This window comes from Toxorhynchites rutilus, chromosome 1 (genome assembly GCF_029784135.1).
Source record: "Toxorhynchites rutilus septentrionalis strain SRP chromosome 1, ASM2978413v1, whole genome shotgun sequence".
NCBI classification, from domain to species: Eukaryota; Metazoa; Arthropoda; class Insecta; order Diptera; family Culicidae; genus Toxorhynchites; species Toxorhynchites rutilus.
In genome coordinates, this window is record NC_073744.1 from 152,866,454 (window position 1) to 152,885,076 (window position 18,623).

An 18,623-nucleotide genomic window follows, 5' to 3' on the forward strand; every position below is an offset into this window, starting at 1 on the left:
TCCCCAGCAATGACACAGAATCTTGCAATAATGATTTTATTCTACTACTGTTTAGATAGCACTCACGTTCCAGTGAAAACCTCACCTTCTCAATTTAGCATTACTTGCGTCATTGTCTAAGTAGAACTTCATTGAGATAACTATTAGGCTGTCAAAAAAGTCCTGCGGTATTTCCGCGAGGTGTCGTTGTAAGCGCGTAGTTCTAGTTGTATTCATTGTATCGAGTCATACTATAGCTGGTTGGAAAGGTATTATAATATAGTCCTTGACAGTGTTTTGTTTGGTTAAGTCGTTCGTGAGTTATAGTGTCGCAAATATGGAGCAAAATAAAGAGAAAATCCGACATATTTTACAGTACTACTATGACAAAGGCAAAAATGCATCTCAAGCTGCCAATAAAATTTGTGCAGTTTATGGACCCGATACAGTTTCCATTTCCACCGCACAACGATGGTTTCAATGTTTTCGTTCTGGTGTAGAGGTCGTCGAAGATGCGCCACGCTCCGGAAGGCCTGTCGTCGAAAATTGCGACAAAATCGCTGAATTAGCCGAGAAAGACCGGCATAGTAGCAGCCGTAGCATCAGCCAAGAGCTGGGGATAAGTCATCAAACCGTTATTAACCATTTGAAGAAGCTTGGATTCACAAAGAAGCTCGATGTATGGGTGCCACACACGTTGACGCAAAAAAAAACATCTTTGACCGTATCGACGCATGTGAATCGCTGCTGAATCGCAACAAAATCGACCCGTTTCTGAAGCGGATGGTGACTGGCGATGAAAAGTGGGTCACTTACGACAACGTGAAGCTCAAACGGTCGTGGTCGAAGCCCGCTGAAGCGGCTCAGACGGTGGCCAAGCCCTCATTAACGGCCAGGAAGGTTCTGCTGTGTGTTTGGTGGGATTGTCAAGGAATAATCTATTATGAGCTGCTTCCCTATGGCCAAACGCTCAATTCGGACCTGTACTGGCAACAACTGGACCGCTTGAAGGTAGCACTCATGAAGAAGAGGCCATCTTTGATAAACATAGGCCGCATTGTCTTCCATCAGGACAACGCCAGGCCACACACTTCTTTGGTGACGCGCCAGAAGCTCCAGGAGCTCGGATGGGAGGTTCTTTTGCATCCGCCGTATAGTCCGGACCTTGCACCAAGTGACTACCACCTGTTTTTGTCCATGGCGAACGAGCTAGGTAGTCAGAAGTTAGCCACAAAAGAGGCCTGTGAAAATTGGCTATCCGAGTTTTTTGCCAATAAGGAAGCGAGCTTCTATAACAGGGGTATAATGAAGTTGGCATCTCGTTGGGAACAAGTCATCGAACAAAACGGCGCATATTTGACTTAAAACAGGTGATTGTAACTAATTTTATGAACAAATGAAAATGCAAAAAAATTACCGCAGGACTTTTTTGACAGCCTAATATGTCATTTGAACCACCTTGATTTGCATTATAGGCAGCAATACAAGTATCAGTGTACATTAGAGTGCCAATGAAAATGGTCATCCCTAATTTCAAAAAGTTAGCTTATTAAAAATGTTCACCACCTCGAAAAACCACCCTATGCCAAATATCTGCTCAATCGGACTTAAGGCAGAGTGGCACAAAGCGGTCAAAGTTTAAGTTTTTTGAAAATCGAATAATCACCCAAGGGAGGAGTAAAGGAAATCTAGGTTTTCGAAAAATTTTTGTTGATGCTAAATGTCTTAAAATTGCTTGAAACGTCGAGATCTAGTGTCATCTCGAAAAAAAATGTTTGTAAAAAATCGACACTCTGGGACAAAGTATTTTTTCGGCATGCGAAACTAAAAGTATGGTTTAGGGTGCCAATAAAAATAGTTATCTCGATTTTTCATTTGGAACTTGCTACGAAATATTGATTTGCACGATAATATATCCTTTGCAAAATATTAGCTCATTCGGACTTCATCTACTGGTATCACACGTTAAAATTTGATTTTTTTTTGAAAAACAAAAAAATCAGCGAAAATCGAGGTTTAAAAATATTTTTTGCTGCCAAATGTTTTAAAATTGCATTACTCGTCGAGATTTACAGTTATCTCGAAAAAAATTTTGTCCAAAAAAATGTTTTTGGCACTTGGTCGATTTTCCGTCTGAAAAATCGATTTAAAAAAAAAATTTTTAGATAACTGTAAATTTCAACATGTCATGCAATTTTTTTTATAAACCTCGATTTCCGGTGATTTTGCGGTTTTCAAAAAAACTCAAATTTGTACGTCTGCGAAACCAGTAAATGAAGTCCGAAAAAGCTAGTATTTTGCATAGGGTATGTTATCGTGCAAATCAACATTTCGTAGCAATTTCCAAATGAAAAATCGAGATAACTATTTTTATTGGCACCCTAAACCATACTTTTAGTTTCGCATGCCGAAAAAAAACTTTGTCCCAGAGTGTCGATTTCTGACAAACATATTTTTTCGAGATGACACTAGATCTCGACGTTTCATGCAATTTTAAGACATTTGTCATAAAAAATTTTTTTTCGAAAACCCCGATTTCCTTTACTCTCCCCTTGGGTGATTTTTCGATTTTCAAAAAACTCAAACTTTGAACGCTTTACGCCACTCTCCCTTAAGTCCGATTGAGCAGATATTTGGCATAGGGTGTTTTTTCGAGGTGGTGAACTTTTTTTTTCCAAAATATATATTTTTATAAAGGCTCATATGGCGTTAGCCTCACGGGGCCGGGAGTTCAATACTTTGACAATTTTTCTTATTATCTATTTTAGTAATATGTAACCGATTACTCGCGGTTGGCTCGAGGTTAGTATTACGAGTGTTTTCGTAATTGGGATGTTGCTGTCTCCAATGCTCTGTACGTGTGCCCGACACGGGATACTTCCTAATGGGATGCAGCTGACCATTAATCAGCAACGCCCCCCTAGTCTGTACCTCATATCTAGCGTGGTGCGTCTTTCTCGACTCGAGGAATCCAGGATAGAATGGTCACTAGCCGGCGCAATCATCAGTTCGTGTAGAGTTGTCATGAGCGGTACAACCTTTGGCTCTTGTTGAATGATCAGTGGACTGCACAACCTTTGGCCCGTGTGTCTGTAAAGAGTGTGTGTATGTATTGCCGCGACTAAGTAAAAGTTTATCGATCGGATAGGAGGGATATGAAACGGGGACACAACGAAGGAAACATCATTAAACGTTGACATCGGCGTTTCTGAGGAACAGGTATAGATGAAGCAGAAGATCAGGATCACGGCTACCTAAGATATCCCGGACGGGGATATCCGATTGTCTGCCTTTTGCTCTCAGTGCTCTAGAGAGCTGAGAGCGAGCAGCATGGAACCGGATACACGACCAGACAACATGCTCGATGTCGTGGTAGCCATCGCCACAATCACAAAGATTGTTTGCTGCGAGCCCATGTGAACACCCTCACCCTGCGAGTGGTGAACATTTTGTATAGGGTAACTTTTTGAAATTTTAGGGTCGATTTTTTCCCATACATTCATTGACACCCTAGTGTACATATGACGAACTTTTTTGACTAAAACCGACACCGAAGCGTCGATTAAAATTGTGACTATAGCCATTCGACCATAGGAGTCACCGGCATGGACTTCCTTTAAGGTTGTCTACTCAAAAGGATTGCTTTTTCGATGATTTCGGCTGGTATCTCATCAATTGCCTGTATGATATTGTCTTCCATGACCTCATTGCCACTGCATCAATCATTGCCAGCTCTTCGGAATAGAAAGACTCAAATTACACCATCTAGGCGGCCTTCAAACATGAACAATGCTCGAGTAAAAGTCTTTCTATGACGAAATTGCAGTCTAAGTTTTTAATTTTTTACTTTGACACATCTCACGCATCACATGTAAGCTATCAGTGATAAAAGTTCGCAAAACCAACCGTCTCCCAGGACATTTGCAACGTGTATGAAGAGGGTCTACCGTACGGAAATGGTTTGCAAAGTTCAAAAATGGCGACTATGACGTCGATGACACTCCTCTTCTAAATTCGATGAAGAATGTCTCAAATCATTTTTGAACGAGAAAGGCCGTCAATCCAATCGTGAATTGGCGAAAAAATGAACTGTGGCGAATATATAATTGATTATCTTATTGATATAATTATTGTTTTTTGTTTAAATAAAAGCTACACTACGAACTTATTCCCCAACCCGAATATATACCTCGAATAAGTGTATCAAATATATCCTCAACTTTTTACATCTATTTCCTCGTGAATAAATCTATCTATAGCTATAGATATACCAGATGGAAACACGCCATTAGGCAATGTCGTTGCTTGTTTGACAGTCGGAAATTCGTTTCATCCTAAAAATTATATTTCGACGAAATCCGATCGCCTCCCTAAACCTTGTGGGAGCATGAATTCATTAATGATTAACAGTTCTGCTGAAAAGTTCATAAGGTTGACGTTTAGATGGCTTCTCTTGCAAAAATCTACATGACTATCACAAAGCACCATCTTTCAATGGATACGTGTCAAAATTTGACAGCAACCGGTCGATTGAAAAAAAAATCAAAAATCAAAGAAAAAGATGGCAAAATTACATGAATCTGGCTTCGAGTTGCTTCCGCATCCACCGTATTCTCCAGATCTGGTCCCCTGCAGTCGCTTTTCTTTTCACAGACCTGAAGAGAATGCTCGCTGGCAAGAAATTCAAGACCGATGATGAAGTGATTACCGTAACTGAGACCTATTTTGAGGAAAAACCGAAAGAGTACTTTAAAAATGGTATCGAAAAGTTGCAAGATCGCTAAAATCGCTGTATCGCTCTCGAAGGCAATTATGTTGAATAATAAAATTGAATTTTGCGAAAAAATAGTTTTTCTGTGTTACCTTATAAACTTTCCAGCCGAACTGTTAAGTGACAAGCCTGATGGAAGACAAATGACTGCGTATGTCAGATTTACAGAATTCAAGATGGCCGCTATGAGGTATGGAATTTCAATCTTTCTGTTGTGAAGCACAGTAATAGGTGTGAACAGTAATAGGTGTGCAGAGAATCGCTGGGTAGAATGCTAAGCTAGGTTAAGATTTGTTGATAGATGAACACAAAAATTTAGGAAAAGACGCGATTTTTCGCCCATAAAAGAAACATTGGAACCCATTAAATATATAAGGTGCCACAGTGTATTGATTGCTAAGAAACCATTTAAGTTCTAGTCGCTACAAAGTATAGACTCATTTGATGCGGTTCGTCAGAACGAGCGTACGTTTCACTCACGGTTCTTTATGGCTCATAAATGCCACCACTCGGATGACAGCAGCAGGAGCCAACAAGTTTCAACGTTCCTGTCTCAACCTGAACGAAAGTATATAGCGCGCGTTCCTCGCTCCTGCCACAGCACGTATTAATCCACCATTTAGCAAGCAGAAGGAGTTAAATTAACAGTTCTTTGCAGAACTATGTTTCCCGATGTAAACTTGCAAATACAAAAGTCCAGAGACAAGTTCCCACTGGAGAATTGCTATCATCCATCGATACAGCACACACAGTGATGTAGTTTTGTATTTTTACATCACACGCACACATTCTGTTGCCGTTTTGTGGAACATTTTATTCTTTTATTCTTTTATTCTTTTATTCTTTTATTCTTTTATTCTTTTATTATTTTATTCTTTTATTCTTTTATTCTTTTATTCTTTTATTCTTTTATTCTTTTATTCTTTTATTCTTTTATTCTTTTATTCTTTTATTCTTTTATTCTTTTATTCTTTTATTCTTTTATTCTTTTATTCTTTTATTCTTTTATTCTTTTATTCTTTTATTCTTTTATTCTTTTATTCTTTTATTCTTTTATTCTTTTATTCTTTTATTCTTTTATTCTTTTATTCTTTTATTCTTTTATTCTTTTATTCTTTTATTCTTTTATTCTTTTATTCTTTTATTCTTTTATTCTTTTATTCTTTTATTCTTTTATTCTTTTATTCTTTTATTCTTTTATTCTTTTATTCTTTTATTCTTTTATTCTTTTATTCTTTTATTCTTTTATTCTTTTATTCTTTTATTCTTTTATTCTTTTATTCTTTTATTCTTTTATTCTTTTATTCTTTTATTCTTTTATTCTCTTTTATTCTTTTATTCTTTTATTCTTTTATTCTTTTATTCTTTTATTCTTTTATTCTTTTATTCTTTTATTCTTTTATTCTTTTATTCTTTTATTCTTTTATTCTTTTATTCTTTTATTCTTTTATTCTTTTATTCTTTTATTCTTTTATTCTTTTATTCTTTTATTCTTTTATTCTTTTATTCTTTTATTCTTTTATTCTTTTATTCTTTTATTCTTTTATTCTTTTATTCTTTTATTCTTTTATTCTTTTATTCTTTTATTCTTTTATTCTTTTATTCTTTTATTCTTTTATTCTTTTATTCTTTTATTCTTTTATTCTTTTATTCTTTTATTCTTTTATTCTTTTATTCTTTTATTCTTTTATTCTTTTATTCTTTTATTCTTTTATTCTTTTATTCTTTTATTCTTTTATTCTTTTATTCTTTTATTCTTTTATTCTTTTATTCTTTTATTATTTTATTCTTTTATTCTTTTATTCTTTTATTCTTTTATTCTTTTATTCTTTTATTCTTTTATTCTTTTATTCTTTTATTCTTTTATTCTTTTATTCTTTTATTCTTTTATTCTTTTATTCTTTTATTCTTTTATTCTTTTATTCTTTTATTCTTTTATTCTTTTATTCTTTTATTCTTTTATTCCTTTATTCTTTCATTCTTTCATGAAAATGGTATTTTCGAAACAAAATTTTGATGCAAAATTTTCATTTTTATGTCTTATAATTGCTCGGAACGTCGAGATTTACTGTGATCTCGAAAATTTAGGATCAAAAATTACCGGTCGTTCCAGAGTGTCGATTTTTGTGAAAAAAAAAAATTCGAGCTGACTGTAGATCTCGTCATTTCATGCTATTTCAAGACATTAAGCTGAATAGGGTGCATAGGGTGTTTCTCCGAGGTGCTTAACATTTTGTATGGGGTAATTTTTTGAAATTTCAAGGTAGATTTTCTCTCATGCGTTTGCACATTTGCACATATTCACATTGGCACCTTAATATCGATTTCCTCATCAGGTTTCCCACGGTTGAAAACTATCCCTTCCATGCTAATCGCAAGGGAGCCACGCTATAGAGACGACCCTACTGGCCGCGCATATCATACTAACTAACGTTCCTTCCCTCCCCGTGGTGACTGTAAGGAGGTGGCCGGCGTCATTATTGACTATTTAATGCTCAGATCACCGAAACTTGTACAATGTGAGCGGTTTGTTACTCCCAAGCGTCATTCAATGTGTTCTTTGTGCAATTTCGTTGCTTCAAGTCAACCATGGAGAGCAACTACGAAGTGTGCAGTCTACCCAAGCTACCCAAGAGAACGATTGGGAACCATTTTATGGGAAATATTCTCAATTATTCGTTTGTAACCATTTTCCCACAAGTTTCACATTCATCAAAAAGAGCGAGGACTCAATAGTGCACCCTAATAGACTGAGGGATTACAGAGTTAGTAAAATTGTAGCCACTATAATGACTATCATTCCAGTATCTTGGTAATAACCTCGATCAGCAATAATTCGAATACTTCGAAATTTTCAATCACCCATAGTCAACAATCTTACCCTAGAGCTGGTGGCGTGCCAAGAAGATGACAGCGTTCCACATCCCACGAATGAAAATAAATTGCAATATATTTCACATAATAAGACAATCTTTTATAATCTGATTTATAACCGATGGGGTGATGGAGGCGACAATGACAGTCCTCGGAGGATTCAGAGGGGGGGAAGTTTGGATTAGGTGGAAAACAGCTACCGGCCGTCATTACAATGTTTCACACTTTGTGGGGAGCAAATTAGACGCTGTTTGTTGCTTTCTTAAATAATATTAGCAATTTGAAGATTAACGATGATTGACATTAAAGACCAACATTGAGATCCATATATGCTGTCCTCGTAAAACAATATCAAATTACAGGCACGTTCCATAACACTGAATGAATATTCCTGCCCGTCATCTGTTCCGTTGAAAACAAAATCCAACTCAACACTAGAAAGTGTATCTCAAGAATGGCGATTCTTCAATTTCCACCTCACAATGTATTGTACCACTGGAACGTAAACTTCCGAACAAAAGAATTTCATTCCAAAATTCAGCAAACAAGCTGTTGCAGCTGTGATTGTATGCATCCTTTAACTGTGCACCTTCTTCTACACGACGCCATACTGCAAACACACACACGGAATGTGTGTGCATCTTTGACATCAAAACTCAATTTGCCTGTCTTCACGGAGCGCTGGAATGACACAGAACATCAGTAACTATCTCCGGGACGAGGTGAAGAAGCCTGGAATGGCATTACAATGGTAAACTGCAACACGCTTGATGTTCTTTTCACTTTGTTGCACCTGCGACTGGTATTCGAGCCAAAGGCTCCTGATATCTGATTTGGGAGTAAAATCTCCAAGAAAAGATACTTGGAACGCAACGGGAGGGGTTGTAGCCGACGGAAACCCTTACCGAGAATATTTCGAGAACATATCCAATTATTGTCATTATGTACTGTCATGCTCTGCCATGAAAATCGATCACACGCAAATAACCCAAGAAGCTTCAACCATGGAAACCTTCTTAACGTAACTTACCGCTATGCTAACCCGTGTCAAGCCACCGTCGGCGGGCGTTGCATTTGCATTCCCCGCCTCGGACATCAGCAGCGCCATGGCCCAAACCAGCAGGGCCATCGCCACCGTGGACAGCGTCGGACGACGGGAAACATGTGTGATTCTGGCGCAGATGAAAAATGTGCAATTCCTGGGCGAAAGAAGCAAAAAAAAACATAAAATGAAATAAGAACGAAAAAAACACTCTCACAGATTAGGTGTAGCCAGTTTACTAACAAAAGCATCGGTAGTCCCTCTGTGGGGGGAAAGAAGAAGGAGTAGTAGTAGTTCTCCCAGTGGGGAGGTGGTGGCACAAGCATGATTTATGTGAGAGTCCTGACCACTCACAATCGCCCCAAGGGAACGGTGTTTGGTATGGGGGAAGCTTGACGAGAGAAAACATTTGAATAACGAGATTTTGAACACTTACCGGTGTCGGAGATTTGCTCTGGATTCACTACCAAGAGTTCGGGACATGGTTTTTCCCCAGTTTTTATTTGTACTTTCGAGAAGTGTTGTTTCCACTTGGTATCGTTGGTATGTTTATCTTGGACAAGTGGGATGGATGTTGGAATTTTCTTATATTTGTATCCAGTTATTCGAGATTGGCTGATTCTTTTGTGCCACTGCAATTAAATTGGTTTCTGAAATATAAATGAGAAAACAGATAGTTTACTATAGATAGATTGATTACTGATTCGTATCGGTTGATATTATTGGTAACAAAAAATGTTATATCCATAACGTATCATAACCAAGTTATAAAATGATTTTAGAAAAGCTCACGCAGGAACCGACCTGGGCCAGACGGGAAGTCTCAGTTCGACCGGGGCTCAACATGCTAATGACATCATCCTATTGAGCAAGTTTGACAAATTGTAACATGGTTTAAAAGTATTAAGAATCATCTTCTATCGGAGTTGTTTCCAATGATATTCTCTACATCATTTTTGTGTGATTTTTGTTGGTTAAAACCGATTCAGAAGCATTAGCTACTAATCAGATTCGTAAAACTGAGTGGCCATTGGATGTCTCAGATGAAGAGAACCGAAAGAAGGATGCAGCATGTGTTGTGTATCGATAGAATAGGAATACTCTTACGCCTAAATGGCTACTGTGTAATATACTACATGAGAAAAATGCACACGATAAATTTGGTTCTGTTACAGCTGAATTGCTAGATGAGCCTAATAATGAAAATAAAAATAAACAGATGGGATAAAAAAACAATTATGGTTATATGAGTGAGTTTTTTATTATTTTAGAAAATATGTCTTATTTTTAATATCCCTAATATGATTTTATATCATTAGTTCCATGATAGAAATATTTCTTTTTTATTGAAACATATAGTTTGAAAATAGTGTGTCCCATTAACGCTTGCCTCTAAGCATTTTGCTAAGAATGTAATGTAATTAAAATAATAAGATTTTCATACAGAAAAGCAACCGTTTCGACGCAAACAATGTAGACGCATGAAATACAAATTTCTTTATGTTGTGATTCCACATGTTGTGATTTTACATGATTTTATCGAACACAACATGTATTTTTGTATTTCCATAACTGGTACAATTTCACATCTATGTACCAATTATCGTCATATCGAAAGCTGTACTGTTCCAATCATCGTCATACAAGAACCCCACGCTGTCTCGCTGTGCAATTGCATATCATAGGGCGCCCAGCAGAGTAGTGAAATAGCCAGCCGGGTGACGTCTTTAGAGAACCCCTATTGAACTGACAGGAGCCAACATATCGAGTATCCCACTGACATTTTCCCTTTGTTTTCATATGAATTGGGTATCCCACTGACAGTTCTGCTTGAGAATTTGCTAACGATCCTAGCATCAATCATAGCACCCGGCTGGAAATAGCACTATGCATGACCGATCGAAGTGCATGAGTATGGTGTAGAGTGATAAAATTAACACCATAAGGAATATATCCTTTTACTGCGTCCACATACCACTACAAACTCCGTTTTTCGAAGTATATTGTAGCGTAACTAATTGTTGTTGGAGATCGAGATGAAGAATAGACGGTGGGAAGATTCACGAGTTTTGGTTGTTTTAAACTTTGATTGTATTAGTAGCCACGAGAATAGGAAGTTCACATACCAGGCATAACAGTCAGTTGCTCAAATGGTACAAAATTGAATGTGTCAACGAATAACGTTGAAAGAGGATATAAAGAAAAAAAATTACATATTTCCAAAAAATATTTTTTGCATTACATTCATCATTTAAAAAATAAACAGAACATGTCACGAACTAAAATGTTTCATCTTTCTATATCAGAATTAGAACTCTAATGTCCACTATGTTTGGATTTTAACTTCATGGAAGTTTAATTACTTTTTTCGCAATGCTGAACACTTCATTCGTCTTAAACGAGGACGCAAGCGGAAATCTTTTCGTCTTAATCTAGGTCATATGGAGTCAATCAAATTTATTTTTCAAGTGCATTTTACACTAAAAAAAACTTGCAACCTTTTTCCCACGCACTGTCAAATGTATGAAATGAAATGAACAAACGATTCTGAAACTCTGACTTCGTTCATTTACGTTTTTGGTTGACGTATCGAGAAGTAAAATTGAGTTAAAATTAAGTTTAGAACACCTCATTAATACTGAAATTTCAGTTTCTGCTAAAATGTCAGTTGAGCCCTTATGATTTTGAACGCTACCATTGATTGAAGAAAAAAACTAGTTCGTTCATTTCATCTGATTATTTTCACTTTAAATATCAATACTATTCCTATGTAGTGGACTATTATAAGAAAAGTAACAAACATAAGCAAAATATGTGAACTCATAGATTTAAGAATCTTCCCACCTCACATTTTGCATCTCGGTTGTAGATACCGAACGATTTTGACGTAGGGCTACGTCTTGGGGTGTAGGTTCAAAGTTTCGAAAACGAGAGCCTTACGCTGATGTGCAAGGTTTTGAACGTTAATATCTCTTTGCCTGCTAAATAGAGTGGTATGAAAACCACTTTATTCGAAAGATAAAATGTTATATGCTTGTTATTTATTTACCCGAAAACCTGCTTTAATGGCATAAATTGTTTTGAAAACAGGCTCTGTGCCTGCTCTGAAATTCATTTAGTTGTGATTACGAACTAACTGAATGATGGTCTTGCTAGCTCAACTAAGCTTTTATCCCGTTTCTTCCCTGTCGCCGGACTGAGCGGAGCCTTTAACGAAGAACTCGAAAACTTGTTTTAATAGATTTACAATTGCCTTGAAAATAGGCAATTGAAATCACACAAATCTGTATATAAACTGGTGCTCGCTGAAACATTGCTCTCTCTGACCAATCCCGTTTCTATTTTGCTACCGGTCGGAAAAGAACCTGTAGAAAAAAAAACAGGAAGTGGGTTATATCTATGGTATAACCGCAAGGGTGACGTAGGACTATCGTTGATTTGTATGAAGTTGAATCTGAATTCATTATGAATGAATGAATATTTGGAGAACTTCGAAAACGAGAGCGTTACGTTGGAGGCACAAGGTTTTATGCATCCAATATTGGATACGGAAATATCCTACTGATGGGGAAGAATAATCTTCAGAAGCTATCCTGTTGATTGCGATTGATTGAAAAATCACAAAACCTAATGTATTTGGTCACAGTGTTACATGGATAGAAAACATTAAAATAAACTCTTTCATATGAATGTAATTTTAAATTCCCAGAGGAACTCTTTCACATGAATGTATTTTTAAATTCCTAGAGGAACTGGCAGATTATTTTCCGGATCTTTCTCGATCCAAACGGAAAGAATTCCGTGCGTGTATGTGTGTGTGTAGCGGCTGCTTCGAGATCTTCCCGGGGAACCGTTTGTAGCATCACTCTCCTCCTGATGGATTCCTTTCTGGCCTAAGGTGCACAAACAGGCTCTTGGTGACACTGTTCATCCGCGCTTTCATGATAAATGAAGAGCTTCACCACAACAGCGACAACATGCTCCAATCGCTGTTCAATTAGAACTGAGTGGATTTCCGAGCGGCGCTCATTTATATACCGATTGGTGATTTCAATAGCCTATTTTGAAAGCAAATTTAAGACTATTGAAACAAGTTTTTGGATCAGAAAGTAACAAGTATAGAACGCGTAGACATTTTATCTTTCGAATGAAATGTTTATCATACCATTTCGTTCAGTTGTTTAGGAGCTATTAACACTCAAAATCTCGGTCTCCGGCGTAACGCTTTCGTTTTCGAAACTTTGATTTTACACCCCGGTATAGAAATGGAAGACGTAGTCCGTCAAAATGACGCATCGACAATAATTTTTGATAAAGCGACTATCCTATCAAGACTGCGAACTGTGCCACTGAGGATAGATGATGCGTACAATACGAAATGTATCATCACGGGTTGGGGTAGAGAATATTTCACAATATCGAAGAAACCGTCTTGTTTGATGTTTGCAAGATAGCCAATATTAAATGTTCACGAATGGTTCAATCGATCGTCTATTCGAATAAGTGTAGGTATATTTTGCGCTGGGTATTTCTAGAATATGGAATCGATTCTCATTCTTGATATTCTTGTGGACCGCTGGATTGCGACAGAGTTCATTATAAAGCGTTAGCTGTGGAAAGGGTTGCGCTGAAAAGGGTTAAGTGGCTAATCCAACGTTAAGAAAAGCTTTGAGTTGATTGGCGAGGAAGGAATCTCATATACTGAACTCACGAGACCAAGAATGAATCATGTATCAACCATCTACGATTGTTTATACAAAGCTACGCCAACACTTAGATTCTTTTGGGACTACCAACCAGTTCAAAATCGTTTTATTTTATGTATTTCCCTGTATCAATTATAATTCAATACTTATGGTCATCTACTCACACACCTGCAAGAAGAACATCAAACTTTGAAAATATCCATTCATTCATTAAGAATTGATTCAGTCGAAGTCGAAAATTCAAGTGATTTTTTACATACTGTAACTTGGTGAAAAATCAACACATACAGATGATATATAGGGGAAATGGGGGGAATTTGGACCCCCTAAGCAAATCGCCTAATATTTCCAAACCAATACGGTCTGAATAAAAAAAAATCCACATTGTACACTTGGCTACACTTGTTTTCTCTCAATCAATAACGTTTAATCATTATATGAAGCTTCAATTCACTATATTTATCATAAAATAAAAAAAGATGATTTTTGGACATTAAAATTTGATGCGGGGTGATGTGGTCCAGGATGTGTTTCATCGAAAAAAACATACTTATGTTCATGTAAAGTAATACAGGATAATATCAGTAACAGTGTTCTGAGATCGGTACCAGGTGTTTTGGCCAGATTCCAGACCAGAAAAATTGCATTGAGATCATTTCGAATTCTGCTTGAATCTTTTCACCGTTTTTCGAACATTTTCAAACACTTTCAATGCTTGGTCAAAGAAAATACGTCCTTGATGGCCTGTGTTGCTCTTTCAAAGCTCCTTCTTCTTCCAACGTTGGCTGTCCAACTTTTTTTTGTATTCCGCGACATCTGAAATCAATTGGACCAAAGAAAAGCTTCAAACCTGTAGGACCAATTCACCCCACAGAAACGTGTACATGTAACCAACCCCACACAACATGCAAAAATTAAAATGCAATAAATTTCATTTATTGTTATCAAACCTCCAGTTTTGCTGCATCAAATTGTTCCTCTTCTGAAGGCGAACAGAACTTTTCAGCACATTACACGAAAAGTTTGTTTAATCAGCGGAAAAAAACTTGAAACCACGATCTAAAAATTCACATTTTCTTACAATCAAATGCCTGCTTTGTTCATGTTACTGTTTCTCCCAACCTGTCAAATTTGACCAAATTTTGTTGACATTAGATGCATACGGTTCACCAGTAAAAAAAAATGACATTATAAAAAAGCCAAGTGGAGCGTGGTCCAAATCACCCCGAGTTACCCTACATCATTTTGAAGCTCAATCTTTCAAGTATTAGAATGTTTTATATTTTGTGCACACGTTAGTTTAGTTGACAACAATATCGAAAAAAAAGACGGGTGGGTAATGTCGTGGACATAACCGGATAGACGTGGGACCTTCTCACTCCCTTCCTCCACTTTTCATTCGGCGGAAATATCTCGTTGCTAATGATGATGGCCACCACCGGCAACTAGTTGCTAGCGGACTGTGGAATTGTTATTGATACAAGTACATTGAGTTTGAAATCTGTGTTGGGGAAACCGTAAATCGGCCCAATCAAAACTTGGCAGTTAGGGCGTTTAGATAACGCTTGACATTTTGCAGTTATTCAACTGTTCATCTCATGGAAAATAACATTTTATCTATTGTGATAGACGCGTAGATATATTTCCTATTAATTGATGCAAACATCTTTCCGATCTATTAAGAAATGTTCGAGTTATAAGCATTCGGAATCTTTCATTTTTTCCTGCTTGTTCTGTGTTTAGGTTTCATCTCCGGTTAGACGTAGTCCCACGTCAATAAAAAAAACGATTTATTTCTGTTTTTTTTAGTTTAAGTACTCTAACACAGTATTTTACCAACCAATTCAAAAGTAAACCCAACTTACCTAACCTCTTCGTCTTTGATGATGAATAATTCAATAAATAGTGATTGCACCGTGAATCGAAAGGCAGTTTAGAAAACTCCAATAGATTGTGTACAAACTTAATTTATTGCTTTGACGGAAAAAAAATCATTTCAATATGGCGCATTGATTTAAACAAAGTGCTAAAAACAAAGTTTATCTAGTGTTTTAAAAAAATCATCAGTTGTTTTGCAAATATTGTAGTAAGTTCTAATTTTAACAGGAGAATTTTTAGGCTAGTGTATCTCCAAAACACATGTGGACGTTTCATGTTGATACGTTCAGCCGTTTTTTTAGCCGATCGATCAAAGTTTTTTCAATTATAATTTTTCTTTCAAACTGAAATATATCTGTACTAAGTGTAATGCTAAAACAATCATGGCCGATTGGTACATGTTAAAATAGGAAGGATCTATGTGCAAACGTGTTAATTCACTAGAAATACACTAATATACTAATACCAAAACGGCGAAACAATGATACAGCTGCTGCTTTCAGTAAGTATTACTAGTGCTTATTTAGTCCATCATAGAAACGTTAAATTGTTTCTATTGTTCATTTAGATGATAAACATGCTATCGATCCAGTCGGTGTTCGACAGAAAACAAAAGATAAAACAATACATAGCGTAGTGCTTTATAGGGTAGAACGAATAAAAAAGATTACCATTGATCACAATGGGGTTCTTCGTAGCCACATTGGTTGCGCGTTCGCTTACTAATCGATCGATCATGAGTTCAAAACTCAGAGCTCTCAATTGTATTGTATTGTATTGTATTGTTATGGAATAACTACGTCCACGCCACAATGATCAGCGATGGAGATCGATCCACGGTTGAATTGAGATCGATTCATCCATACAATTGCTCTGCTCTGCAAGAAACATCGGGTTTCTGTGCTATTAATAACATTACAATGATCATATCAACTGTCTCCGCGGTTCGATGGTCTAACTGAACAATGGAAGAACAGAAGGAATGCTCTTACGCCTAAATGGCTACGGTGTAATGTATAATGTATAGATACGATAAAACGTATAACATGTATACGAGTAAAATCCATCTCTGTTATAGCTAAAATGCTGATGAGCCTAAATAAATAAACAAATGTGATAAAAAAGAAATTGATTACAATAAATTGGATAGTTGCTCCAACCTAGTCCTAAATCCTAATGCTGTCCAATCAATCTAATGTTGGATTTAGTCATTATTAAATTGTTAGTCTTAATTATAAAAAGAGTAGAAGGGTCTGAGCCTGGGGCACGGACGTAAGACTGTGACTATTCAGGACAGTATATTTTTTGGAAATTTTAAATGAAATCTGTTAATTTAACCCTCTTGAAACTCCAAATAGTAGCCCTGAAAAGGGCCGATTGCTATAGGTAATTTTAAGTTCAATTAGTAGAAACTACATAAAAAAATTTCAGTCTATCTTTCGAGTGACAATCAAGGTTTCGGATTGTTTGATTGTTTTTTTTATCTCGTTCAAATGTTGAGAAAATGATGCACATTTTCTACAAATACATGTTTTTGAACAGAATGTCAACCGGGTTGTATTTTATTCTATGCGAAACTAAATATTTTATCGTATGATTAAACACAAAAATTGTCAATTGAAGGTCCTGAACTTTGAACTCACCATCGTGCACTTAGTAAGGTGAGTGTACAGCCCTTGGACTACAGAGATTCCTCTCATCGGATTAAGTGAATGAAAACGTTTTCATCGATTCAGGATTGGAGAAGTTAATCTATCACTTTCTTCTGATTCTGATGTACGCGATCAATATTCGCGGTATATGATTTCTTTTTTGACATATAACCTGATGCTGACTAAGATACATCAATCCTGATACTGACTGTTGAATCCGTTGCTTTGTTGCCGAACGATCACCAAATCATTCTTATTTATGTAGATATACAAAACTTGCTATAAAATGACTTTCCAATTTACCAACTTTCCGAATGGTTTTCATAATTTGTTTAGCATATGAACCTGACGTGAGGGCACCAAATTATTTTTATTTGTATAGATATAGATTAGTTCTGATTCGAGAGTTAATTTACTATGTAAATGTATCTTTCGTTGGTTGACGCTGATGATATTTGATGTATATGATTCGAGAAAGAGAAAGGTTAGGACCAATATAATTCAAAACATCATCATGATTACACAAATAAGTCCGAACATGCCCACAAGCTCTGCTAAAAAAATTAACTCCGCACTCTGTTCCACTAATTTTTTGGTTGAGTGTACATCAGGGTGGCAAGGGATGTATGGAAAAAAATCATCATCGAATTTAAAGCACCGACCATGTAAAACGCCGAAAAAACAATTTTGGCCGAAAATCGACTTTCTGAAACATAGTATTTTTAAGTCATTTGGCATCGAAAACATTTTTTTCGATTTTCCTTTTCATTTCAAAATATAATCAAAATAAACTAATTCGTTTTTCAAACACTACAAGACACTGCAAGACACATCGGACTGCTGTTCTATAAATAACCCAACAATGATCAATATCAACTGTCTCTGCTGTCCGGTCTGCTGAACAATGGAAGAACAGAAAGAATACCCTTACGCCTAAATGGCTACTACTGTGTAATTTACCATAATGTAATGAAACAGAAAACTTAACGCCTAAATGGCTACTACTAACTACTGTGAAATTTACAATTTATAGAAATATAAACATATGTACATGTACACGATTAAAATCCGGCTCTGTTACAGTTAAAATGCTAATGAGCCTAATAAAAAAAAAAAGATGGGTGGGTAATGTCGGGGACATAACCGGAGTGACGTAGGACTATACAAAGGGGACAGCTTTTGTTAAATATATATTTTAAATATATTGTTTTATTTTCTTCGCCTACGTGAATACCTACCTATCTACCTGAAAAATGGATTAGTTTACTGTTTACTCTTTATGAATATGTTGATGGTTCTGAAAAGAACCTTTGGTGTTGTGTTTTTGTTATCACTCGATATTCCCATCTTGTTCGGTTAAACCTTCCTGTTTAGCTATTGCGTTTGCCACTCGCCACAGCTTTCACAGTTGGAAAATTTCTTCCCATCCAGCTTGTGACATGTTGTTCAGTAAATTACATTTAATGCGACGTGCCGGAGAAACACTTTGCCACTCACTGAAACTAAGCTGCTCTGTTCTTGATGCGGGTTTTCTGATTCGCGTGAGCAGCTTTGCAAGCCAACTCGAGCACTCCGACGGCCGAAACTCTGTAATCGCTGTTAGGTATACTGGTGCTCCGGCACCAATCCGTTCGCCCTAGTTACCCTTGCGGAGCAATCAGTGAATGCGACCAACAGGGAACTGGAGACCTGCACGGTCCGAGTGAGACTTTGCCTTTCCC

The 18,623-nt window shown here is 36.5% G+C and overlaps 1 protein-coding gene across 8 annotated transcripts in view; it reads right to left on the reverse strand.

Annotated features, from left to right (window-relative positions):
* LOC129763075 (phospholipase A1 3-like) overlaps positions 1-18,623 on the reverse strand; it is a 101,222-nt gene that overhangs the window by 70,483 nt on the left and 12,116 nt on the right. For all 8 annotated transcript variants that reach the window (XM_055761828.1, XM_055761831.1, XM_055761829.1 and 5 more), the window contains 2 exons: positions 9,103-9,316; positions 8,655-8,823 (listed from right to left, as the gene is read on the reverse strand). In XM_055761828.1, coding sequence (XP_055617803.1) covers positions 8,655-8,823; positions 9,103-9,149 — 216 coding nt within the window. In that variant the 5' untranslated portion in view covers positions 9,150-9,316. The remainder of the gene's footprint in view (positions 1-8,654; positions 8,824-9,102; positions 9,317-18,623) is intronic.